Raw genomic sequence first — 26,587 nt, forward strand, 5'->3', positions numbered from 1 at the left:
GATTACCAGGAATGTGAGACTGTCATATGAGGAGAAATAGTAAGATTAAACGAGAACTTACCAGTTTGAAGTTTGATTGTTATTTTATGAGGAGTCCGTTGAGGGAATACGTGAAGAACCCGCTAGTACGCATGCGTTATTTCTTCCAAGCAGCCGTGTGAAGTCACAGACAACAGTAAATGAAATAAGCATAGTAAGATAAGTACTAGGATACCAGTTGATCTTTATGATAGAGAGTGGAAGCGGAGGGCACGTAATCCCTCATCGTAACTGCTCATAACATAAAGATCAAACTTCAAAGTGGTAAGTTCTCGTTTAATTTTACTTCGGAGTCACGTGAGTCACTGCGTGAAGATTTTAAAGATCTGTGATTTCAAGCCGTGGAACGAGTCCATGCTTCACTCACTGCCTTAGTTGACCAGGGGGGGAAGTATGTTATCATATTCAGACATGAATAATGACAATAGTATGTCATTAGAGGAACTATGAACAGAACTTAACATAGAGTTCGTAAATACCCCCCCCCCCAATTTGGCAATGGGTTAGTACTAAATGTGTGGAAAATTGCTAGATTAACTATCCTGCAACCGCTAGGATGTGGTCCCGCTAACTTCCATAACCCTGTTGCTGAGGTTGCTACAGCCTTGGTGGAGTGATTTGAAATGTCAGTATTTACTCCTGTATAAGCCAGACCCATAACCACCTGAAGATGGACTGAAGCGATACCTTCTTTTGAGGGTAGATGTACCTAACAATATTGCTAGTTCAGAGTCTCTAGGTTCTAGTGATCTAACATTCTGGTGTAGATGTGTGACCATACACAATCGAAGGTTCATGGGATATGTAAACATCTAGTTTGAGGTCTGGTGCCCCTGGTCTATACTGCTTGACTACGTCATGATATAAGTGTTATTTGGTCTGCAGATATAATCATCCTATCCAGTCAACGTTTATGTAATGACTAGACCCGTAGTGCTGCATGCAGGACTATGAGCATAACCACTATAAGTGAGTTAGTCCAAGGACAGGGATGTAGCTGGAGCCCTTCAGCGACGTAACACAACGTTAACACCCCATATCTCTGCGTCCCTTGGCCTGGGAGTTTTTCGAGTTGCAGATTATCTCCATAATCTAGAGCTCAGAGGGTGACCCCCAAGAGTGGATTCTACTCCTTTCAGCCAGTGTGATGAAGCACTTAGGTATGGTAGATGGCACTTAAGACATCATGATTTGTCAAGCCCTCATATGAGCCTGAACTACAAGACGTCAGTCATCCATGCCGAATATGTAATATAATTGTAAAACTAATACCTCCCACCTCCTATGAGGAAATATGGATATTTTTTGGTGCTGTCCCTGCGTCTGCAGCGAACACGTTCATGGTTGGTTTAACAACCCCCAGATACAGGAACTGTCTGTCAGTCTCTGTAATACAAACAATAGATGATATCATGCTGAGGACGGTTTTCCGCGTCACGGCTAGACCAATGCTCGTGTCTAGAATAACCATATATGGTTCTATCATTCCCCACATCCGTGGGAACCATGGCTGGCTAAGCCCGGCTAGATGGCATGAGCAAATTCTCATCTTGAACAATAGCATCAGTATGTAATGTAATTAAAGATTTACTGATTTAGTGGAATAGCATAGGGCTGGTAACAATGACCACTTGGTACTTGAGTGCTTCCTTCTTTTGCATACTGTATAGTTCTGATTGTGCAAAGGCCCAAATAGCACAGCTGTAAGCCAATTATACTTGATGAACAGAAGGTTGGTTGATCAGTATTGTTACGGGCTTCAATTAATTCCAATCCCTTACCTCAGGGCGGAGTCCCAGCCGATTAATTAGAGTTAAAGGTAATCCCAATATCAATAAGTTCAGTTGGTATCAACTTAAATTTATCTGGACAGATGAGAACCCAATTTCTCAAATGAGTTTTACAGCTAACTTAGCAAAATACAGCGTTTAATCTCATCCAGATAGTTCTTAACAATATCTTTAAAAACTCTGAGCAGCCGAAGCACTAATTTTGTAAATAACCTGGGAACTGAAGTTAGGCTATTTTGCAATGTTTTAACTTCCCCCATCCAGTTAAATTTCAGATATTTCCGGTGCCCTGTGAATGAAGCTGCCCCATGGGAATTAATAGTCACGAAGTTCAATGTCTATACTGCACATGCGAGTTGGGCTTGTTGATAATAAACAGGCCTCATTTGTCATGATAGCGAGCCTGCCTAAAGAGGCAACGCCAGCCATATTCCTAGACTGTCTCGCTTGTACTGTGCAGTATAAACTAAACTCATCCAATCTTCTTGTAAATGGTCCACAACCCCACGTTTCGGAAAGAACCAGACCCACCTACCGTCATGGCTACCGGTGGCTTTATGGTAAACCCAAAAGGCCCCTGCTGTGGGTTCGATTCCCATCCTTGATTGGGTCGTAGGGCTGCTGGTGTATGTGGACCCATGTCTTTCCAGGTGCATGGTAACTCCCAGCCGGCACCTGTTCCTCGGACATGCTTCGAATTCAGAGTCAGTTGCCAACTGACTCCTCGCGCTCACCTTTGCAGAAGGGAGTTTTGTAGGCAGCCCTGTTAAAGGGTGCTGCCACGGGCTCTCGAGGAGACCTGCGCTGATATGGCCCTCGCTGGCCAATTTAGGATGGGTAAAACGTCCGAGGACGAACCCATATCGGAGGGACCTCCTGGCCTGAATTCAGTCTAGGCCTTTCAGTCTCCTGCTCTTACCCTCCTCGGGCTGCCGGAGTCTGAATTCGCCGACTGCTACCCGCTCTTCTGCGGTCCTAGCCGTGTCTTCCACACGGTCCCCGTAGCCGGGGTATCCAACAAACACGGTTAGTCCCGCGGTCTTCCACGGTCCCCGTGGCTGAGGTTCCCCCCACGCACGGATCTACCCGCAGCTTTGGCACGGTTCCCTTGTTGAGGTTTCCCCCAAGCACGGTTCTGCCCGTGGTCTTCCACGGTCCCCGTAGCTGAGGTTTCCCCCAAGCACGGGTCTACCCGTGTTCTTCACAAGGTCCCTGTAGCTTGGTTATCCACAGTCTTCCCACGTTCCGTGAAGCAGGGTTATCTGCAGTCTTCCCACGGTCCCTGGAACTAGGTTATCCGCGGGTTTCCCACGGTCCACGAGGCTGGGTTATCCACTGTCTTCCCATTGTCCCTGAACCTGGGTTATTTGTGGACTTCCCACAGTCCCTGAAGCTGGGTTACCCGTGGTTTTCCCGTGGTCGCTGGTCGGATTATCCGTGGTTTCCCGTGGTCTCTGAAGTCGGGTTACCTGTGGTTTTCCCGTGGCCTCCAAAGTCGGGTTCCTGCGGTTTTCCCGCGGTCTCCGAAGTCGGGTACCCGCGGTCTTCCCCGCGGTTTCGGAGACCGGGTTACCCGCGGTCTTCCCCTGGTCGCGGAAGGCAGGTTACCTGCAGGCTTCTGAGGTTCCTTGGTCCCCGCAGCCAGGCTTCTTCCTGCGGTCGGCATTCCACACGGCCCTTGTAGTTGGGACATAAAATGCTGGCGAAACTCAACAGGTACAGCAGCATCTACGGAACGTTGAAGCAGGGAGCCTTCCATTGTCGGGAGCCGGGATTTCCCCTTTGAATGCTCCCTCGGTTTGGGGCTTCCCCCGAGACCGTGTGGCTTTGTAAACGGGTTTCCCCGCGATTCTGTGATCGGCTTCGGATATCCCCGCGGTCCCTTATAAAGGTCGTCCCCGCGATTCTGAGGTCGGCTTCAGATATCCCCGCGATTCGCAGCCGGGATTGACTCCCCCCCCCCCCCCCCCCCCCCCCCCCCCTTCGGCGGTACCTGTAGAAGGGTGCCGGGTGGCGCTGGGGTTCCGACCTCGTGTTGGGGTCGTGACGGGGTCTTCACGTAGTCACTCACGTGACTCCGAAGTAAAATAGACTGGGCTTGCATGCACTGGAATTTACAAGGATGAGGGATTTTATAGAAACTTATAAAATTATTTTAAAAAACTGAAAAAGCTGGATGCAGGAATCATGTTCCTGATGTTGGGGGAGCCCAGAACCAGGGGTCGCGTGCAGTTAAATGACAAGGGGTCGGCCATTTAAGACTGAGATGAGGAGAAACGTTTCCACCCAGAGAGTTAAGAATCGGTGGCTCTATTCCTTGGAGCGCATGAGGATGAGGGGTGATCTGAAAGAGTTGTACAACATCACCAGAGGAATAGATCGGGTAGATGCCCAGAGTCTCTTGCCCAGAGTAGGGGAATCGAGAACCAGAGGACATGGGTTTAAGGTGAGAGAAGGGGGGGGGTAGATTTAAAGGGAATCTGATGGGCAACCTTTCCACACAGAGGGTGGTGCGTGTATGTAGGGTGGACCGAGCTGTCGGAGGAGGTAGTTGAGGTTGGGACTATCACAACACTTGGACAGATACATGGGACAGGTTTGGAGCGATACGGGCCAAACGCGGGCAGCAGGTGGGACTAGTGTAGGTGGGGCATGTTGGTCGGGGTGGGACTAGTGTAGATGGGGCATTTTGGCCGGTGTTGGCTGAAGGGCCTGTTTCCACACTGTGTCACTCTCTGACTAGTGTAGATGGGGCATGTTGGCGAGTGTGGGAAAGTTGGGCCGAAGGGTCTGTTTACACACTGTATCACTCCCTGACTCAACCACTGATGTTCTCAATGTGCTCGGATGATTCCAGGCATAACATCTTTCACAGGCCAATATATCCACAGCAAGGAATACAAGGATCCTCAATTATTTGAAGGAAAGAATGTCGTTGTGATTGTGATCGGGAATTCTGGAGCGGATCTTTCTGTCGAAATCAGCCAAACTGCAAAACAGGTGCGTAACAAAATGAGGTACACGGCAGGTTTAAATGTACACATGCATTGAACCATCGAAACATAGGCAACAGGTGCAGGAGTAGAGGCCATTCGGCCCTTCCAGCCAGCACCGCCATTCAATATGATCATGGCTGATCATCCACAATCAATACCCCGTTGCTCCCTTCTCCCCATATCCCTTGATTCCGTTAGCCCCAAGAGCTAAATCTAACTCTCTCTTGAAAACATCCAGTGAATTGGCCTCCACTGCCTTCTGTGGCAGAGAATCCCACAGATTCACAACTCTCTGGGTGGAAAGGTGTATCCTCATCTCAGTCCTAAATAGCCACAGATTCACAACTCTCTGGGTGGAAAAGTTTATCCTCATCTCATTCCTAAATGGCCACAGATTCACAACTCTCCGATTGGAAAAGTGTCTCCTAATCTTAGTCCTAAACGACCGCCCTCTTATTCTTAAACTGTGTGTGGCCCTTGGTTCTGGACTCCCCAAACATCTAGAACATCAGGACCCTGGTGAGACCACACCTGGAGTATTGTGTGCAGTTTTGGTCCCCTAATTTGGGGAAGGACATTCATGCTATTGAGGAAGTGCAGCGTAGGTTCACCAGGTTAATTCCCGGGATGGCAGGACTGTTACAGCTTGCAAGATTAGAGCACATGTACTGGGAGAAGAGCACTGACATGGATAGAAAACCGGTTGGCAGAGAGGAAACATAGAAACATAGACACATAGAAAATAGGTGCACAAGTAGACCATTCGGCCCTTCAAGTCAGCACCGCCATTCAATATGATCTTGACTGACCATTCACAATCAGTACCCCGTTCCTGCTTCCGGCCTAGACAAAGTGCTGGAGTAACTCAGCGGGTCATAAAGTCATAGGAGATTGGATCAGAATTCGGCCATTCGGCCCATCGAGTCTACTCCGCCATTCAATAATGGCTGATCTATCTCCTAACCCAATTCTCATATCTCCTAACCCCATTCTCCTGCCTTCTCCCCATAACCCCTGACACCCGCACTGATCAACAATCTATCTATCTCTGTATTTCCATCAGAGATTTCAATGTGTGTACCAGAGTCAATATTTGAGATAATGTTATATGTTGCAAGTTAATGAGCAATGTTTACCTGATTGCAAACACAATTGGGTCCTTGTACTTGGAAAACAAATTCTTGTGAATTGTCTCAGTTAGTTTAGTTCGGAGATACAGAGCGAAAAATGGCACTTCGGCTCACCCAGTCCGTGCTAGCCGACCAGCGATCGCCCGTACACACACTGCTTCAATTTTATCGCGCTTTCTCTTCCACTCACTACATACTCAGGGGCAGTTTTATAGAAGGCCAATTAACCTCCTAACCTCCTAACCCGCACTTCTTTGGGACGTGGGATGAAATCGGAGAAACCCAGAGAAAACCCTTGAAGTCACAGGGAGAACTTGCAAACTCCACACAGACAGCTCCCGGTCGGCACGGACTCGGTGGGCCGAAGGGCCTGTTTCCGCGCTGTATCTCTAAATTAAACTAATGTGTGAACGGGCGATCGCTGGACGGCACGGACTCGGTGGGCCGAAGGGCCTGTTTCCACGCCGTATCTCCAAACTAATTCTGTGTCCTAAGATATGTACAAGATGCTGGAGTAACTCAGACAGCATCTCTGGAGAACGTAGATGCCTGGCCTGCTGAGTTACTCCAGCACTTTGTGTCTTTTCTTGATCTGAAGAAGGTTCCCGACTCTTTGTCTAGGCCGGAAGCAGGAACGGGGAACTGATTGTAGATGATCAGCCATGATCATATTGAATGGCGGTGCAGGCTCGAAGGGCCGAATGGTCTACTTGTGCATCTATTTTCTATGTGTCTATGTTTCTATGCTTCCTGTCTCGACCTGAAACGTCACCTATACTTGTTCTCCAGAGATGCTGCCTGACCCGCTGAGTTACTCCAGCACGTTATACCTGTCCACGTTCTCCACAGAGATGCTGCCTGACCCGCTGAGTTACTCCAGCACTTTGTACCTGTCCACGTTCTCCACAGAGATGCTGCCTGACCCGCTGAGTTACTCCAGCACTTTGTACCTGTCCACGTTTCATTCATTTTTCTTCCAGGTTTTTCTGAGCACTAGGAGAGGGTCTTGGGTTTTGAACAGAGTTGGGAGCCAAGGATACCCAGGTGATATGGTTTCTAACCGACGTTCGGCCCAATTGCTGAAGGATCTCATACCACAATCCATCTTGAAATGCTTCGTTGAACGATCATTGAACAAGAGATTTAACCATGTCAACTATGGACTTCAACCAGGCCACAGGTGAGAACTTCATCGGGAAAGGATCATACATCCATTGAACCATTGAATCTCGGAACAAGAGGAGTTGACTATCGGAGCAAGGAGGTCCTACTGCAACTTTACATGGTCATAGTGAGACCAAACCTGGAGTATCGTGTGCAGTGTTGGCCTGTTGGCCTTCATACCAAGAGTAGTGGAGTATAGAAACACAGAAACATAGAAAATAGGTGCAGGATTAGGCCATTCGGCCCTTCGAGCCTGCACCGCCATTCAATATGATCATGGCTAATCATCCAACTAAGTATCCTGTACCTGTTTTCTCTCAATACCCCCTGATCCCTTTCGCCACAAGGGCCACATCTAACTCCCTCTTAAATATAGCCAATGAACTGGCCTCAACTACATTCTGTGGCAGAGAATGTATACGAGTATAGGAGCAAAAAGTCCTTCTGCAGTTGTACAGGGCCCTAGTGAGACCACACCTGGAGTATTGTGTGCTGTTTTCGTCTCTAAATTTGAGGAAGGACATTCTTGCTATTGAAGGAGTGCAGCGTAGGTTAATTCCCGGGATGGCGGGACTGTCATATGCTGAGAGAATGGAGCTGATGAGCTTGAACACTCTGGAGTTTAGAAGCCTGAGAGGAGGTCACTTTGAGACATATAAGATTATTAAGGGTTTGGACACGCTAGAGGCTGGAAATGTTCCCGTTGTCGGGGGAGTCCAGAACCATGGGCCACAGTTTAAGAATAAGGAGTAAGCCATTTAGAATGGAGATGAGGAAATACTTTTTCACACAGGGAGTTGTGAGTCTGTGGAATTCTCTGCCTCAGAGGGCGGTGGAGGCCGGTTCTCTGGATACTCTTAAAGATAACGGAGTCAGGGGATATAAGGAGAAGACAGGAATGGGGTACTGATTGTGGATGATCAGCCATGATCACATTGAATGGCGGTGCTGGCTCGAAGGGCCGAATGGCCCCTCCTGCACCTATTGTCTATAGTCTGTTGTCTATTGGATCACATAGTCATGGACACATCGCCCCATTGTGTAACTGAGAGTTAAGTCTATGGAACGAGCTGCCGGAGGAGGTAGTTGAGGCAGAGACTGTCACAACACTTGGACAGGGACATGGATAGGACAGGTTTGGAGGGATATGGTCCAAACGCGGGCAGCAGGTGGGACTAGTGTAGATGGGGCATGTTGGTTGGCGTGGACTCAGTGGGGAAGTGCCTGTTTGCGTGCTGTATCTCTAAACTAATCTAGTGTGTGTGAATGGGGCGATCACTGGCCGGCACGGTCTGGGTGGACCGATGGGCTGGTGGTTTCCGCGCTGTATCTCTAAACTAAACTTTGTTCATCGTGATCACAGTATTTTCAGTCAACACCCGATGGTGAACGATGATCTGCCAACCCGTATCATATCGGGCAGGGTTCTGGTCAAACCCAATGTCAAGAGTTTCACCGAGACGACAGCCATCTTCGCCGATGGCTCAGTTGAAGAGATCGACTTTGTGGTCTTCGCCACGGGGTATACGTTTTCATACCCGTTCCTGGATGAGTCTGTGGTCAAGGTGGAAAAGAACCAGGTGGACCTGTACAAGCTCGTGTTCCCGCCCGCAATCACCCACCCAACTCTTTGTATCATTGGCCTCATGCAACCGGTGGGAGCCATCATGCCCTTATCAGAACTACAGGCTCGCTGGGCTACAAGGGTTTTCAAAGGTAGGATGTCTTCTGCTACGGGTGTGTTAGTGTGCGGGGGTCGCTGGTTCAAAATATCCACTGACTTGTGGCCACCAAACCTCATTCTCCTGCCTTCTCCCCATAACCCCTAACACCCGCACTAATCAACTAATCAACTAATCTATCTGTCTCTGCCTTGAATATATCCACTGACCTGTGGCCACCACCACCGTCTGTGACAATGAATCCGACAGATTCTCCACATTCTGGCTAAAGAAATTCCTCCTCATCCCCTTCATGAAGGAACGTCCTTTAATTCTGAGGCTGTGCCCTCTGCTGCTAGACTCTCCCACTGGAGGAAATATCCTATCCACTTCCACTCTATCCATACCTTTCAATATTCGGTGAAGTTTCAATGAGCCACCCCCCCCCCCCCTCCCATCGTTCTTCTAAACTCCAGCGAGTACAGGCGCAGTGCCGACAATGAGATCATGGCTCATCTTCCACAATCAGTACCCCGTTCCTGCTTTCTCCACATTAACCCTGACTCCGCTATCTTTAAGAACTCTATCTAACTCTCTCTTGAAAGTATCCAGAGAACCGGCCTCCACCGCCCTCTGAGGCAGAGAATTCCACAGACACACAACTCCGGTCTAAATAGCTTACCCAGTTATTCTTAAACTGTGGCCCCTGGTTGCGGACTCCTCCAACATCGGGAACATGTTACCTGCCTCTAGTGTGCCAAACCCTTTAATAATCTTATATGTTTCAATAAGATGCCCTCTCATCCTGCTAAGCCCAGCCGCTCCATTTTCTCAGCATATGACAGTCCCGCCGTCCCGGGAATTCACCTGGTGAACCTACGCTAGGCTCCCTCAATGGCAAGAATGCACTTCCTCAGATGCGGGGTCCACAACTGCTCACAATACTCCAGGTGTGGCCTGACCAGCGCATTGTGGAGCCTCAACGTTACATCCCTGGTGCCGGAAACAAACCCTCTCGAAATAATTCACGATTTTAATTCACGGGGGTTCCTCTGGAACTCCAGAGATCCGGGTTCCATCCTGACCACGGGCGCTGTCTGTGCGGAGTTTGCACGTTCTCCCCATGACCAGCGCCGATTTTCTCCGGGCGCTCCGGTTTCCTCCAACGCTCCAAAGGTGTGTACGTCAATTGGCTTTGATTAAGATGGGAAATTATCCCCCAGTGTGTGTGTGTGTAGGATAGTGTTAGTGTGCGGGGATCGCTGGTCGGCACGGACTCGGTGGGCCGAAGGGCCTGTTTCCGCGCAGTATCTCCAAACTAAACTGGTGTTTGAACGGGAGATACAGCACGGAAACAGGCCCTTCGGCCCGCCGAGTCCGTGCCGACCGGCGATCCCCGCACACTAACACTATCCTACACACACTGGGAGACAATTTACAATATTTAGCGAAGCCAATTAACCTACAAACCTTTGTAATGTGGGATGAAACTGAAGCACCAGAGAAAACCAACGCAGGTCACGGGGAGAACGTGCAAACTCCGTACACAGCACCCGTGGTCGGGATGGAACCCGGATCTCTGGTGCCGTCAGGCAGCAGCTCTACCGCTGCGCCACCCACCGTGCCGCACTTTACACTAAATCATTAATTTGACTGATAATTTAATATATTTTTCCAATTTTTCAGGGGATGTTAAATTACCATCGACAGCCGATATGACCACGGACACAATGGAGAAGAAAGAAAAGATGTCCAACAGGTAAAGGGATTCTTAATTCATAGAAGTATATATCCATCCATCTCTGAGAGTCGTACTCATAGGCAGAGAAAGAGAGAGAACGAGAGAGAAAGCGAGAGAAAGAGAGAAAATAGAGAGAAAGAGAGAGAAAGAGAGAGACAGAGAGAGAGAGAGAGAGAGAGAGAGAGTGAGACAGAGAGAGAGAGAAGAGAGAGGAGGAGAGAACAGAGAGAAATGCTATCTTCGCATCGCTATAGATCTCTCGCCTCTCTCTCTCTCTCTCTCTCTTCTTCTTCTCTCTCTCTCTCTCTCTCTCTCTCTCTCTCCTCTCTCTCTCTCTCTCTCTCTCTCTCTCTCTCTCTCTCTCTCTTTCTTTTTCTTTCTCTCTCTTTCTTTCTCTCTCTCTCTCTCTCTCTCTCTCTCCCTTTCCCTCTCTCTCTCGCTTTTCGCTCTCTCTCTCTCTTTTCTCCTCCTCTCTCTCTTCTCTCTCGAGTCGAAGAGTGACTGCAGAGCTCCTTCTCGTAGAGAGATAGAGGAGAGGGTATGGTGAGGTCCATGTGATAAGATCCTATGACACATTACTAAGTCTCTGATCTCCTGCCTATAGGAAGAGGTGAGCGTCCAAACTAAGCGTTGCCTTTGTTGTAGGTACGTCAAATCCCCGCGCCACACCATCCAGGTGGACTACATCGCTTATGCTGATGAATTGGCCGATCTCATAGGTGCCAGACCCAACCTCAAGAGTCTTGCTATTCGAGATCCAAGACTGGCCTACCATGTCTTCTTTGGACCATGTACACCTTGCCAATATCGTCTAGCTGGTCCGAGGAGTTGGGGGGAAGCCAGGGAAACCATCTTGACCACGTGGGATCGTGCTATTCGTCCAACCAAGACACGTATATTGGTGCAAAGTCGTAGTGATCTCCCAATCCCTCTGTTCTTCAACCTCCTTGCCTTCCTGCTGGCTATTTGTGCAATCTTGTACTTCTTCTAGACAATTGGCCCTGAGTTTAGTTTGGATATACAGCGCGGAAACAGGCCCTTCGGCACACCGAACCAATAGACAACATGTGCAGGAGTCGGCCATTCGGCCCTTCGAACCAGCACCGCCATTCAATGTGATTATGGCTGATTATCCACAATCAGTACCCTGTTCCTGCCTTCTCCCCATATCCCCTGATTCCGCTATCTTTAAGAGCCCTATCTAGCTCTCTCCTTAAAGTATCCAGAGAACCGGCCTCCACCGCCCCCCTGACGCACTGAATTCCACAGACTCACCACTCTCTGCGTGAGAAAATGTTGCCTCATCTCCGGTCTAAATAGCTTAACCCTTATTCTTAAACTGTGGCCCCTGGTTCTGGACTCCCCCAACATCGGGAACATGTTTCCTGCCTCTAGCGTGTCCAAACCCTTAATAATCTTATATGTTTCAATAAGATGCCCTCTCATCCTTCTAAACTCCAAAGTGTACAAGCACAGCCGCTCCATTCTCTCAGCGTATGGCAGTCCCGCCATCCCGGCAATTAACTTTGTGAATCTACGCTGCACTCCTCAATAGCAAGAATGTCCTTCTTCAAATTTGGAGACCAAAACTGCAGACAACACTCCAGGTGTGGTCTCACTAGGACCTTGTACAACTGCAGAAGGACCTCTTTACTCCTATACTCAACTCCTCTTGTTATGAAGGCCAACATGCCAATACTGTACACGACACTCCAGGTGTGGTCTCACTAGGACCCTATACAACTGCAGAAGGACCTCTTTGATCCTATACTCATCTCCTCTTGTTATAAAGACTAACATGCCATTCGCTTTCGTCACCATCTGCTGTGCCTGCATGCTTACCTTCCTTGACTGACGAACAAGGACCCCCCAGATCCCGTTGTACTTCCTGTTTCCCCAACTCGACACCATTTAGATAATAATCTGCCTTGTATATTTGTATAACATCATTTCTAATACAGAAATACCTACAGAAGCAATTAGAAGGGATTGGGAACAAGAATTATCTATAACCATTCCGATAGACAAATGGAAAAATACTTGCTATATGTACATAAATGCTCGATTAATGTAAGACACAACTTAATGCAATTTAAAATGTTACATAGATTATATTACTCGCAAACAAAACGTTTTTTTTTAATTTTTTATTAGAAGTACAGTAAATTACAACACATATGTCTTAATACATTTTTTGTACCACTTCGTTTTTCGAGCATTAAAAAAGATAGAAATAAAAGAAGTAAGGAAAGTGAGCAAGAGTCGTGAATGTGCAGGCGAGTGTTGGGAAAAGAGAGCCCCTTAGAAAAGAAGTTAGAAAAGGAAGTAAAGAAAGAAAATAGACCCTAGACAAGAAAGAAAAAAAGGAGAAACAATCGCTCTATTATAACACTAAACTCCGCAAAAAGGGAATTACCAACCAAGTTTGTTTTTGTTATTTTTTACCCCCCGTTGCCAGATCCTGATACCGTTTATTTTTTTAAAATTACTATTGCACCTTACGCTTGTAATAGTTCCATAAACGCAGACCACGTCTTTTGTAAGTGATCTGCTTTACCTGCTAGGAGGAATCTCATCTCTTCCAGATGTAGTGTTTCAAACATATTTGATATCCACATTTTTATTGTTGGTGTTGGCGCATTTTCCCAGAATTTGAGTATAAGCTTTTTTCCCATTATTAGCCCGCAATTAAGTAAATTCTTCTGAAACCCGTTTAGTTCGGGGTTATATTCCGATATTCCAAAAATGATCCATTCTGGTTTTGGTACGTTTTATTTTAATTAATTTTGTAAAAATGTCAAATATTTCGTTCCATAATTTTTGGATTTTTGTACAAAAAACAAAGGAATGCGCTATGGTAGCTTCTTGACACTGACATTTATCACAGATGGGTGAGACATTGGGGAAAGGTTTATTTATTTTGTTTTTTGAATAATATTGTCCATGTAATGCTTTGAATTGAATTAGAGTATGTCGTACGTTGATCGAGCATTTATGCACATGTAGTAAGTGTTTATCCCAGCTCTCTTTTGAAATTTTTATAGCTAGTTCTTGTTCCCAGTCTCTTCTAATTCCATCAGTTGTGGGTATTTCTATATTTAAAATAATGTTGTATAAGTATGATATTAGATTTGCTGATTCAGTAAGTCTGTAGGCATATTATGATAGTCTTGTGTGTATTTTTTCAGATAGTCACGAATTTGAAGATATTTAAAATATTAATTATTTTTCAAATTATATTTCAGTTGTAATTGTTGAAATGATAGTAATTTTCCCGATTCATACAGATCTCCGAGCGTTTTGATTCCCATTCTTTCCCATTGTGTAAATGATTTGTCTATAATTGATGGTTTAAACGATGGATTGTTGACTATTGGTATTAAAAGAGATAGGTTTCTTAATTTTAGATTCTGTTTTATTTATTTCCAAGTTGTAATTGTGCTAGTATAATTGGATTTTTATTGTAATTTTTGTTATTCAGATTCTTTGGTGAGAGGTGAGTCGCTCCTGTATTACACGGAGAGCAGTCCTCTCTTTCCATTACAATCCAGTCCACCTGCTGGGCAGAATTGTCCAGCAGGTGAATCATATTTTTAATATTTACTGCCCAATTATAATACATAAAGTTAGGGAGCGCTAGACCACCCAACTCTTTTCGTTTATTAAGGTGTGTTCTTTGTATTCTATGGGATTTATAATCGCATATAAAATTTGTGATGTCTGAGTCCAATTTTTTGAAAAACTTTTTTGGGAGATATATAGGTATTGATTGAAATAGGTACAGGATTTGTGGTAAAAAAGATCATTTTTATAGCGTTTATTCTACCTATTAAAGACATTCCAGAATTTAATCAAATTATTTAGTTTCTTAAGTAAGGGACGATAATTGGCATTAAACATATCATGGTAGTTTCTAATAATTTAAATTCCCAAATATTTGAATTTTTCTGTGGCTATTTTAAAGGGGAATTTCAGGAGGTGTGTTGAGTCTTTTGTTTTTATCGACATAATTTCACTTTTGTTCCAGTTTATTCTGTATCCTGAGAAAGATCCAAAGTCCTCAATTAAATGTAATATGTTTGGTATACTGATTTGGGGTTTTGTGATGTACAGCAGTACATCGTCTGCATATAAAGATATTATGTTATTTGAATATTTTGTATTATAACCGTAAATGTCCGGATGTGTTCTGATTTTTACAGCTAGAGGTTCAATTACCAAAGCAAATAACAGCGGTGATAATGAACATCCTTGTCTATTACCCCTTGATAATTGAAATTTCGTGGATAGTATATTATTAGTTAGTATTCTAGCCGTGGGTTTGTTATATAATAATTTTATCCATGCGATGAGGTTCTCTCCCATTTGGAATTTTTGCAATACTTTAATCATTTAATCCCAAATCTACTTGATCAAACGCTTTTTCTGCTTCCAATGAAATGCTAGATAACTCTTGTTCATGAGGTTTATGTGAATGTATTATGTTAAGCAGACGTCTCAGATTATTAAATTAATGTCTCTTAGGTATAAATCCCGTTTGATCCTCGTTTATTAATTTACTAACATATTTACTTAGTCTTCTAGCTAGTGTTTCTGCTAATATTTTTTGATCCGTGTTTAACAAAGCAATAGCTCTATATGAGCCTGGTTCTTCTATATTTTTATATTTTTTAAGTATTAATGTGATCGTTGATTCTGCTGGTGTTTCAGGTAAGGTTTGTTCTATAAAAGCATATGTGTACATTTTCTGTAGACGTGGGGTCACTATGTCGTAAAAACATTTTTAAAATTCATTACTGAATCCGTCTGGTCCTGGTGTTTTTCCATTCTTAAGTGTGTTTATTGTGTCTTCTATCTCCTTAGATGTAATTTGTGCTCCCAGTGGGGGACAAAGCTGTTGCTGGTGACCAATTCCTCAGTAATGATAGGACTATATTCACATCCCATATTTGGGAATACCTTGTCCTTGGGGATTAATATTAAAATATCCCTCATATGTTTAGTTACCAGGGGTAGGTCCCGACAGAATGATGCTCTGATCTTTGCCACATATATGCTGTAAGGACACTTCTGGCGCAGTTTATGGCACTATAACTGAGCACCTCATCATAGTAGGGCTAGCCAGGAATTCCAGCACAGAGGTTATGTTCGTCGTGCAGTAAGTGATGTTGTTCCTTGAACAGTTTCTCCCACTTCCTGATGTAGACCCGATATGTTCATTGTTCAGTCCGTTGGTCCCAGGTCCAGAAATGGTTTCTTAAGATTCTACAAATCAGCAAATGTGTCCTATTATGGCATGGATGGCTTTCCCCCCTTTACGGGATGAACCAACAAATCTGGTCGTTTCGGAACGGAGATGCATGGTTCTAAAACCATAACAAGAATCACAGGGAACCATGGTTCAGTAGGCCAATCGGACACTACCAAAATACCAGACGCCGAGTCTTGTTGTATTTTGCGTAATACAGGACTGATGAGGCAGAAATGCATAGAAAAAACAATTTCCCCCAATGCAGCGAGAAGGCATCCATCGCTGATGCCCCAGTGTCTGATTCCCAAGAAACATAGTTTAGCAACTGATGATTAAGCCGAGATGCAAATAGATCGATATCTGGTGTTTCATATCGTGCTACAATATCAGCAAACACTTTGCGGTCCAACATCCATTCGATGTTGTCATTGAATTTGCGTGACCTGGTGTCTGCCACTGAATTTGAGGTTACCTGGTAGGTAACTAGCTGATATCCAAATACTTTTCTGTATACACCATTGCCAAATTGTGTTAGCCGGATTATCACATGATACCGATTTGATTTCACCCATATAGTTAATATATGCCACCACGGTGGTGTTATCAATCTGTAGTCTAACATGCAGGTGATGCATTTCTGAACAGTATGATTTTAGACCTACGTTTCCAAGCAGTTTATGACATGTATCTGAAGTGATGATGCCTCTTGTGCATCCCATCTACCTCCACAACTAGAGATGGAATTAGTAGCACCCCAACCATGAGCACTGGCATCAGTTTGTAGCACCACTGAATGGTTGCTGACAATGATAGGGCTGGAACAATGCCGAATGTTTTCCCTCCACCATTGTAATTCCGTAATTGCTTTGATTGGTAGCTTCATTGGCCTATCGAAATGACCAGTATTGATTTTGAGTGCTTTTACCTTTGCCCTTTGTAAATTTTTTGGTAATACAAAGGTCAAAACTGTGTGGCTGGAAAAGCAGCCAGAAATTGCCAATTACCCTTGCTACCAGTCAAATAGATGGTTCACTGATGTCAATGAGGTTGTTGCAGGCCTCAGTTAAGTCTGTTGCCTTGTCCGTTGGTAAAGTTACCGACATGTGAACTAAGTTAAAGGTGAACCCCAAGTAGTCCACAGTGGTGGAAGGTGTTATCTTAGATTTAACTGGATGGATGATAAACCCCAGTTTCTCAAACAATTGTTTGGTGGCTGATACAGCTATTTTGGCTAATTCCAAAGTTTTTCCCAAAATTAATATCTCATGTCGGTAATCCATGACCAAATGTTTTTGTTTCCGAAGAAACGTTAGGGCTGGTTTCAAAATGTTGGTAAATAGTCTGGGGGCGGATAGTATTCCTTTCGGTAGTGCTGTACTGCCAGTTCAACCCATCCAATTACATTTTAAATAATGTCTGTGATCCTTCCTCATAGGCACCGAATAGTAAGCATCTTTAAATCGATGAAAGCCATGAAGTAGTCTCTGGAAATCAATTGTTTGGCAGTAACAAAGGTTTCCGTTTTGAAAGGAATAAACGCCACCCCCGCTGGGCCCAGGCCACCACCGCTGGTTCCACACCACCCCTGCTGACCACCCCTGCTGACCCCCACTGGGCCCAAGCCACCCCCGCTGGGCTCACGCCACCCCCGCTGGGCCCACACCACCGTTGCTGACCCCTACTGGGCCCACGCCACCCCACTGGCCCCATGCCACCTTCATCTTCATCCCCCCTGCCAGAAAGAGGGGGGATGTGGGAGGGGGGAGAGAGAGGGGAAGGGAGGGGAGAGAGAAATGGTGGAGGGAAGAGGGAAAGGGGATTATCTTTAGTGAGATTGCAAAATTAAGGTAGGTTTTAGAACTATTATATTTTCTCCTCCATATGAATAATTTTAAACAATATCAAATAATATCAAACAATTGGAACTCCTTTCTTTTCCTTAATAATGATAATTCTGAAAAATATGAATTCCATAGTTTGTGACATAAATATACATTTTAATGGGATCATTATATACAGATGTAACATTTCCATTTCAAGATCGGGGGTGGGGTGGTGGGGGGCAAATATGCGTTAAGCCGATAGCCTAATCGTTAAATAGTTAAAATATAGACTAATCGATATAGAGCAGAGATGAGGAATCGGAGTTGCCAAGGAAAGGTACTCTTAGAAGTTGAGGAACAAGTTCTCAGCTAGTGACTCTTCTTCATTTGGGAAGGGCGTGCAAGAAATCACCAGCTATAAGAGTAAAGCCCCCGCTCTTTGGATAATTGTGAGCTGACGAACTACCTGAATGAGTTTTACTGCATGTTTGAAAATCAGAAATGTAACCATGGTACCCCCTCCCCAACAAACACAGCCAGACCCCAGTCTGCAAAGTATTGACCCGGCACCCTTCATTTCCCATTCACCACCTCACAACTACTTAAGGCAAGACTCCAGTAATGAAGAGAGTGGACCCTTTCCCACCCCCACCAACACTTCACACCCAATTATTCATTTTTAACCAGTACCTGCAAAGATGCACTGTCCCTGCCTGCTTCAAAGTCTCCACTAATGTCCCTGTACCCAAAAGGTAAGGATTACTGGTCTTAATGACTACAGTCTTGTCGCACTGACCTATGTAGTCATGGAGACCGTTGAAAGGCTTGTGCTGGCCAAGCTGAAAAATATCACAACCCCTCTGCTGGACTCTCTGCATTTTGCAAATTGGGCCAATAGATCTGTGGATGATGCAGTCAATTTGGGCTACACTTCATCCTCCAGCACCTAGACCTCCAGGGGACCTAAGCGAGGATTTTGTTTGTTGATTTTAGCTCTGCATTCAACACCATTGTGCCAGATCTACTACGCTCCAAACTTTCTGAGTTGACTGTGCCTGAACCCCTCTGTCGGTGGATCACCCGCTTTCTGACAGACAGGAAGCAGCATGTGAGACGGGAAAGCATATCTCGGACCCGCAAACCCTCAGCATAGGAGCACCGCAAGATGCGTACTCTCCCCTCTCCTCTACTCTCGCCACACCAATGACTGCACCTCCACTGACACCTCTGTCAAGCTTCTCAAGTTTGCGGATAAAACAACCCTGATTGGACTGATGCTGGATGGGGATCACTGTACTATTTTCAGTTGGACATCTTTCCTATAACATGGTGCCCAGAACTGAACACAATATTCTAAATACGATCTCACCGACATCTTATACAACTGCAACATGACCTCCCAACTTCTATACTCAATACTCTGACTGATGAAGGCCAAAGTGCCAAAATACTTTTTGACCACCTGATATACCTGCGACACGACCTTCAAGGAACCATGCAACCATCAACCATTCCTCTGCCCACCTGGCTAATTGATCCAGATCCTGCTGCAATCGTTCACAGCCATCTTCACTATCTGCAAAACCACTCACTTCTGTATCATCAGCAAACTTGTTAATCTTGCCCGGTTCTGTGACGTTTCACAGAGTGCTGGAGTAACTCAGCGGGTCAGGCTGAGTATAGAAGTTGGGAGGTCATGTTGCAGTTGCATAAGAAGTTGGTGAGGCCGCATTCAGAGTATTGTATTCCGTTCTGGCCACCATGTTATAGGAAAGATGTCATCAAACTGGAAAGGGTACAGTGAAGATTTACGAGGATGTTGCCAGGACTAGAGGGCCAGAGCTATAGGGAGAGGTTGAGTAGGCTGGGACTCTATTTCATGGAGCACAGGGGGATGAGGGATGATCTAATAGAGGTGTATAAAATCATGATTTGAATAGATATGGTTGAGTCTTTTGCCCAGATAAGTGAATCGGGGAGCAGAGGACATAGATTGAAGGTGAAGGGCAAAAGATTTAATAGGAATCTGTGGGGTATGTTTTTCACACAAAGGGTGGTAGGTGTATGGAACAAGCTGCCAGATGAGGTAGTTGAGGCTGGGACTATCGCAACATATAAGAAACAGTTAGACAGGTACATGGATAGGACAGGTTCGGAGGGATATGGATCAAACGTGGGCAGGTGGGACTAGTGCAGATGGGACATGCTGGGCCGAAGGGCCTGTTTACACACTGTATCACTCTAAGACTCTATCTATCTTTCCCACTCAAACACATTCTCCAGCCTTCTCCTCATTTCCTCTGACACCCGTATCAATCAAGAATCTATCAATCTCCTCCTGAAAAATGTCCATTGACTGGACCTCCACAGCTGGCTGTGGCAATGAATTCCACAGTTCATCACCCTCTGACTTAAGAAATGTCTGCTCATCTCCTTCCTAAAGGAATGTCTTTTAATTCTGAGGCTGTGGTCACTGGTCCTAGATTCTCCCACTAGTGGAAACATCCTCTCCAAATCCACTCCATCCAGGTTTTTACCAGGCTGGGACAGACGGCAACAGCTTCACACCGTGTCCCAAAGCTTGTGTCCTGTCCTGCATCACCAAAGGCAGCAGAGACGTTATACGAGAGGGCAAACACCGTAACAAAGTAGCTCACAATGGTTTAGGTAACAATCACTCTCCCCCCTCCTTTCCTATGTTCCTTCCACCCATAAACCTCTCTCTGCCTTTACATTTCACTCCTCTTTCAAATCTGCTCTACTTATCTACATGCATTTTTCTTCTTCACTTTTTAGTCATAGAATGATGCAGTGTGGAAACAGGCCCTTCAGCCCAACTTGCCCACACCGACCGACATGTCCCATCTAAACTAGTCCCACTCACACGCGTTTGGCCGACATCCATCTAAATCTGTCCTATCCATGTACGTGTCCAAATGTCTCTTAAACATTAAGATAGTCCCAGCCTTAACTACCTCCTCTGGCAGCTCGTTACATACACCCTTTGTGTGAAAAAGATACCTCCCAGATTCCTGTTAATTTCTGAAATTTGGTCATAAATTTGGTGCAAAAATGCTCCAAAATAAGGCTCAGAATGCACCAGAAAGCATCTAAAACCCCTGAGCTTCCAGGACGCTTAAGCGGGCCCTGGACCCTGGCATCGAGGGACTTCACACTTGGCGCTCGTGATGTGCGCAGCGCGTACATTATTTCACATTGAGTTTTATGTAATCCTGTCATGCCATCCCCTTTTTGAAAAGCTTCGTACGGGCCTGCACAACCATCTTCACTATCTGCAAAACCACTCACTTTTGTATCATCAACAAACTTGCTAATCTTGCTCTGAATGTTCTCATCCAAATCATTGATGTAGATGACAAACAGTAAATGGCCCAGCACTGAACCCTGAGGCACACCACTAGTCACAGGCATCCAGTCTGAGAAGCAACCTTCCACCATCACTCTCTGCTTCCTTCCATGGAGCCAATTTGCTATCCATTCAGCTGTCTCTCTTTGGATCCCATGCGATCTAACCTTCCAGAGCAGCCGACCATGCGGCACCTTATCGAACGCCTTACTGAAGTCAATAGGCAACAGGTGCAGGAGTAGAGGCCATTCGTCCCTTCGAGCCAGCACCGCCATTCAATGTGATCATGGCTGATCATCCCCTATCAGGACCCCGTTCCTGCCTTCTCCCCATATCCCCTGACTCCGCTATTTTAAGAGCCCTGCCACAGGGCCTGGTTCGGCACTTCGAAAGCCCAGGAATGTAGGAGATTAAACAACGTGGTGGCCATCGACCTGTCCTATCCATCATCTATGTTTCTATGTTTCTAAGAAAGCGAATGGTATGTTAGCATCCACAGCAAAAGGATTTGAGTGCAGGAACAGGGAGGTTCTACTGCAGTTGTACAGGGTCTTGGTGAGACCACACCTGCAGTATTGCGTACAGTTTTGGTCTCCTAATCTGAGGAAAGATATTATTGCCATAGAGGGAGTACAGAGAAGGTTCACTAGACTGATTCCTGGGATGTCAGGACTTTCATATGAAGAAAGACTGAATACACTCGGATTGTACTCGCTAGAATTTAGAAGATTGAGGGGGGGTCTTCTAGAAACTTACAAAATTCTTAAGGGGTTGGATAGGCTAGATGCAGGAAGATTGTTCCCGATGTTGAGGAAGTCCAGGACAAGGGGCCACACAGTTTAAGGATAAGGGGGAAGTCTTTTAGGACCGAAATGAGAAAATCATTTTTCACACAGAGTGGTGAATCTCTGGAATTCTCTACCACAGAAGGTAGTTGAGGCCACAGTTCATTGGCTATATTTAAGAGGGAGTTAGATGTGGCCCTTGTGGCTAAATGGTTTAGAGGGTATGGAGAGAAGGCAGGTACAGGATACTGAGTTGGATGATCAGCCATGATCATATTGAATGGCGGTGCGGGCTCGAAGGGACGAATGACTCTACTCCTGCACCTATGTTCTATGTTTCTATATTTCAAGATGTCAGATTAAATGAATGAAGATTCCCGAAATGCACTCGTCAATGGAAACGAATAAACTGAACATTGGGATTTCAGGCGACTGCTCACGATTATCGAGATTGCGGAGAGATGGTGCGGATTCTACCAGGCCTGTAGATTGCTCCCTCCCCGGCACTAACTGTCCACTAGACAGAACATATAGACTGGATATCATCACCCATGATGACTGGTGCCCTTTCCGTGAGGGGGTGAGGCACTTTGTGCCCGGACACAAAAGAGTTAACAGTAGATGTTTGTTCAGTGAGTGTAACTAACGTCAGTCTACACGGAGCCCGGTTGTGTCACCCACCCACTGGAGATTTCCCAGTTCCCAATATAAACCATTCCTGTTGTTGCTGGGATATGTGAGTGTTGGTGAGATCATCCCGCCGGTCACCGACAGACAGAGAGCAGCAGCTCCATCCACAGAGGGGGAAACCCATTGGGAATCTGTGGACAATAAAGTGGGATGTTAGATGGATGTTTCGGAATCCGGGAATATTAGAGAGTGAAGTGAATGTCACCGAGTGTAATCGGGGAACAGTGAGAGAGTGCGTGCGGTGTTACACAAATGGATCGGTCTGTGAAAACGGTAGACTGGGAAGTTACCGCCATGGAGAAGGGAGTCTTCTCTTATGCTGACTTATTATCATATCCTGGGTTCAGCTTAAGTGATCGAATCTTCATTGCACTCAAAGTTATACAGCCTGTCCTTTATCCCGTGCTAGCCCTTGTTGCTCTTCTAGGTAAGTCCCCGTCCAAATTCCCGCGCAACAGCAGGCGAGAAGCGGCAGTGACGGGATCCGGTATAAATGTCTGTAGCTCGGACAATCCATGACGTTCGTGTCCCTTGAAGAAATCTTCGACAGAGTAATGGGTAATGTCTGTTTCTGGGGATCAGAGGTTTATCACTATGAAGTTGAAATGATTTGAGTATAGGAGCAGGGAGGCTTTACTGCAGTTGTACAGGGTCTTGGTGAGACCACACCTGGAGTATTGCGTACAGTTTTGGTCTCCTAATCTGAGGAAAGCCATTCTTTCCACAGCGGGAGTACAGAGAAGGTTCACCAGACTGATTCCTGGGATGTCAGGACTTTCATATGAAGAAAGACTGGATAGACTTGGCGTGTACTCGTTAGAATTTAGAAGATTGAGGGGGATGGGTTTTATAGAAACTTATAGAATTCTTAAGGGGTTGGACAGGCTAGATGCAGGAAGATTATTCCCGATGTTGGGGAAGTCCAGAACAAGGGGTCACACACAGTTTAGGGTTAAGGGGGAAGTTTTTTAGGACCGAGATGATAAAAAAAAATGCATACACAGAGAGTGGTGAATCTGTGGAATTTTCAGCCACAGCATGTAGATGAGGCCAGTTCATTGGCTATATTGAAGAGGGAGTTAGATGTGATCCTTGTGGCTGAAGGGATCAGGGGGTATGGAGAGAAGGCAGGTACAGGAGACTGAGTTGGATGGTCAGCCATGATCATATTGAATGGCGGTGCAGGCTCGAAAGGCCGAATGGCCTCCACTCCTGTACCTATTGTCTATGTTTCCATGTTTCTATATCCTCCTCATCTCCTTCCTAAAGGAACGCCCATTTAATTCCGAGGATGTGACCTCTGGTCCTAGACTCTCCCACTAGTGGAAACATTCTCTGTGTAGACTTGTTTTCTAATGTTGTCCTAATGTCTTTGTTTATTAAATACGTAAACAGAATTGATGTGTACATTCTGTGTGAGTCTGTGTCACCCACCTGTGTTTATGTCGGCGGTTTCAGTCTATGTTTCTTACCATGCTGCTGTAAGCAAGATTGTCTAATGTACCATCACCTCCCTTGCACCGATGCAGATGGCAATAAAGTCCCTGAACTAACTCCTTCCTTCGCTCACTTCCCTCGCTCGCTCATACCTACTCTGCTGTATAATCTTTGATTCACTCACAGTGAAGCAAAGAGCTAAACTCCCATGGTGAAGTGAGAAATGGTCAGACACAGATCTGATTCTTTATCCCAACCCTCCTAACTGCAGCTTCTCATCTGTTTAGTAATCGAGCAGATGCAGAATAATGTATTTCCTTCAGTAGTTACTACTAGACAGCCTCGTTACACAATCTTCTACAATCCCAGAACGGGATTGTGCATTTGATTTCCCCCTCGCCTCGATGAATCTGCCGAGTTTGCTTTGTCCGCTGGCTCTGTGTGTCATGTCTCTGTTTACTTCCCTCCCTCCTCACAGTGAACACGCTGACCATTGTGGTCCTGTCCCGGGGAAAGTGCGGTCTCTCCACTGGTGTCACTCGCTACCTGATGGCCATGGCAGCGGCCGATCTACTGGTCATTATTGTCGACCTGATAATGAGACAGATTCCCATTGCTTACAGGGATGCATTTCTGTTCCTGTTGTATGTCCCAGTGTGTAATATCCACGCCTTCTTCCTTTACGCCGTCACCGACTGTTCTGTCTGGTTCACCGTCACCTTCACCTTTGATCGATTTGTGGCCATTTGTTGCCAGAAGCTGAAAACAAACTATTGCACCGAGAGAACAGCGGCTGTGGTTCTGGGGACAGTGACCGTGCTGAGCTGTTTAAAGAACATCTTCTGGTATTTTATGTTGAGCGGTGGGTACATGCTATCTAATTCCCCCTGGTTTTGTGTGGCAAGATACGATCGTCTTTTCTCACTGTCCTGGGGAATCGGGGAGTTTCTCCAGTATCTCATCACCCCCGTGATGCCATTTGTCCTCATTGTTGTGTTCAACACTTTGACCATCAGATACGTGTTAGTGGCGAGCAGGTCCCGCAGGAGACTCCGGGGTCCCAGCAGTGGGGAGAGTGGCAGGGACCCGGAGATGGAGAGCCGCAGGAAATCCCTCATTTTACTGCTGGTCATCTCGGGGAATTTCATCGTGTTGTGGGCGGTCTATGCGGTATATGTTGTGTGGTACAGACTGGTTTATTTAATTCCTAGCGTGGGCCTTCCAGACATCTTCATTGGCGAACTGGGCTACATGTTGCAGATGCTGAGCTGCTGCACAAACACGGCTCTTTACGTCCTCACCCAGACTAAGTTCAGGCAGCAGTTCAAACAATTGGTGAAATCGCCCGTTTCTCTGATTGTAAAATGCACTCAGCGTCGCGGGGTTTAGGAATCCGTTCCCTCTCCATCCCATCTGCTCCCCCCCCCCCCTCTCTCCCCAACACACTGAGCATCCTCAGTGACCTGGTCCACAGATGACTCTTGTGACCCTGGTGACCTCCGATTCCGCCACAAAGATCCACCCACCGTAGATCCACCCACCTGCCCCCCACCGAATCTCCGGCAGTTTCTGGACCCACCCACCCACCCACACCCTCCCACGAGAACCACCACCGCCCCCATTACCACACTCTCACCAACATCACCGCCCCCATTAGACACATAGAAACATAGACAATAGGTGCAGGAGTAGAGGCCATTCAGCCCTTCGAGCCTGCACCATTCGCCATTCAATATGATCATGGCTGATCATCCAACTCAGTATCCTGTACCTGCCTTCTCTCCATACCCCCTGATCCCTTTAGCCACAAGGGCCACATCTAACTCCCTCTTAAATATAGCCAATGAACTGTGGCCTCAACTACCTTCTGTGGCAGAGAATTCCACAGATTCACCACTCTCTGTGTGAAAAATGTTTTTCTCATCTCGGTCCTAAAAGACTTCCCTCTTATCCTTAAACTGCGACCCCTTGTTCTGGACTTCCCCAACATCGGGAATAATCTTCCTGTCCAACCTCTTAAGAATTTTGTAACTTTCTATAAGATCCCCCCTCAATCTTCTAAATTCTAGCGAGTACAAGGCGTGTGACCTCACCACTCGCCACATCTTCCCATCTCCCCCCATATCTGCCTTCCGCAAAGACCGCTCCCTCCATAACTCCCTTGTCAATTCTTCCCTTCCCTCCCGTACCACCCCCTCCCCGGGCACTTTCCCTTGCAACCGCAAGAGATGCAACACTTGTCCCTTTACCTCCCCCCTCGACTCCGTTCAAGGACCCAAGCAGTCGTTCCAGGTGCGACAGAGGTTCACCTGCATCTCCTCCAACCTCATCTACTGCATCCGCTGCTCTAGATGTCAGCAGATCTATATCGGTGAGACCAAGCGGAGGTTGGGCGATCGTTTCGCCGAACACCTCCGCTCGGTCCGCAATAACCAAGCTGACCTCCCGGTGGCTCAGCACTTCAACTCCCCCTCCCACTCCGTCTCCGACCTCTCTGTCCTGGGTCTCCTCCATGGCCACAGCGAGCAACACCGGAAATTGGAGGAACAGCACCTCATATTCCGCTTGGGGAGTCTGCATCCTGGGGGCAGGACTTTCATATGACGAAAGACTGGATAGACTCGGCTTGTACTCGCTAGAATGTAGAAGATTGAGGGGGGATCTTATAGAAACTTACAACATTCTTAAGGGGGAAAGTGTGGGGGGAGGAGGA

At 46.2% G+C, this 26,587-nt stretch overlaps 1 protein-coding gene and 1 long non-coding RNA gene across 3 annotated transcripts in view; one reads left to right on the forward strand and one right to left on the reverse strand.

The window, feature by feature from the left end:
• The window catches only part of LOC116969268 (dimethylaniline monooxygenase [N-oxide-forming] 5-like), a 25,777-nt gene extending 14,155 nt beyond the window's left edge, over window positions 1–11,622 (forward strand). The window contains exons 5-9 of one of the 2 annotated variants that reach the window (XM_033016150.1): window positions 4,687–4,829; window positions 6,936–7,135; window positions 8,483–8,835; window positions 10,467–10,539; window positions 11,167–11,622. In XM_033016150.1, coding sequence (XP_032872041.1) covers window positions 4,687–4,829; window positions 6,936–7,135; window positions 8,483–8,835; window positions 10,467–10,539; window positions 11,167–11,512 — 1,115 coding nt within the window. In that variant the 3' untranslated portion in view covers window positions 11,513–11,622. Of the gene's footprint in view, window positions 1–4,686; window positions 4,830–6,935; window positions 7,136–8,482; window positions 8,836–10,466; window positions 10,577–11,166 lie in introns of those variants that run through there. The other variant, XM_033016149.1, reaches the window with a different exon arrangement.
• LOC116969269 lies at window positions 8,360–25,216 on the reverse strand. Its single transcript, XR_004410704.1, has 3 exons — window positions 25,205–25,216; window positions 14,078–14,080; window positions 8,360–8,461 (listed from the first exon to the last, which is right to left on the reverse strand). It is a non-coding gene; the product is annotated as an uncharacterized LOC116969269 (long non-coding RNA).
• Window positions 25,217–26,587: the final 1,371 nt, after the last annotated feature.

The sequence above is a fragment of the Amblyraja radiata genome, unplaced genomic scaffold (assembly GCF_010909765.2).
Source record: "Amblyraja radiata isolate CabotCenter1 unplaced genomic scaffold, sAmbRad1.1.pri S139, whole genome shotgun sequence".
NCBI lineage: Eukaryota > Metazoa > Chordata > Chondrichthyes > Rajiformes > Rajidae > Amblyraja > Amblyraja radiata.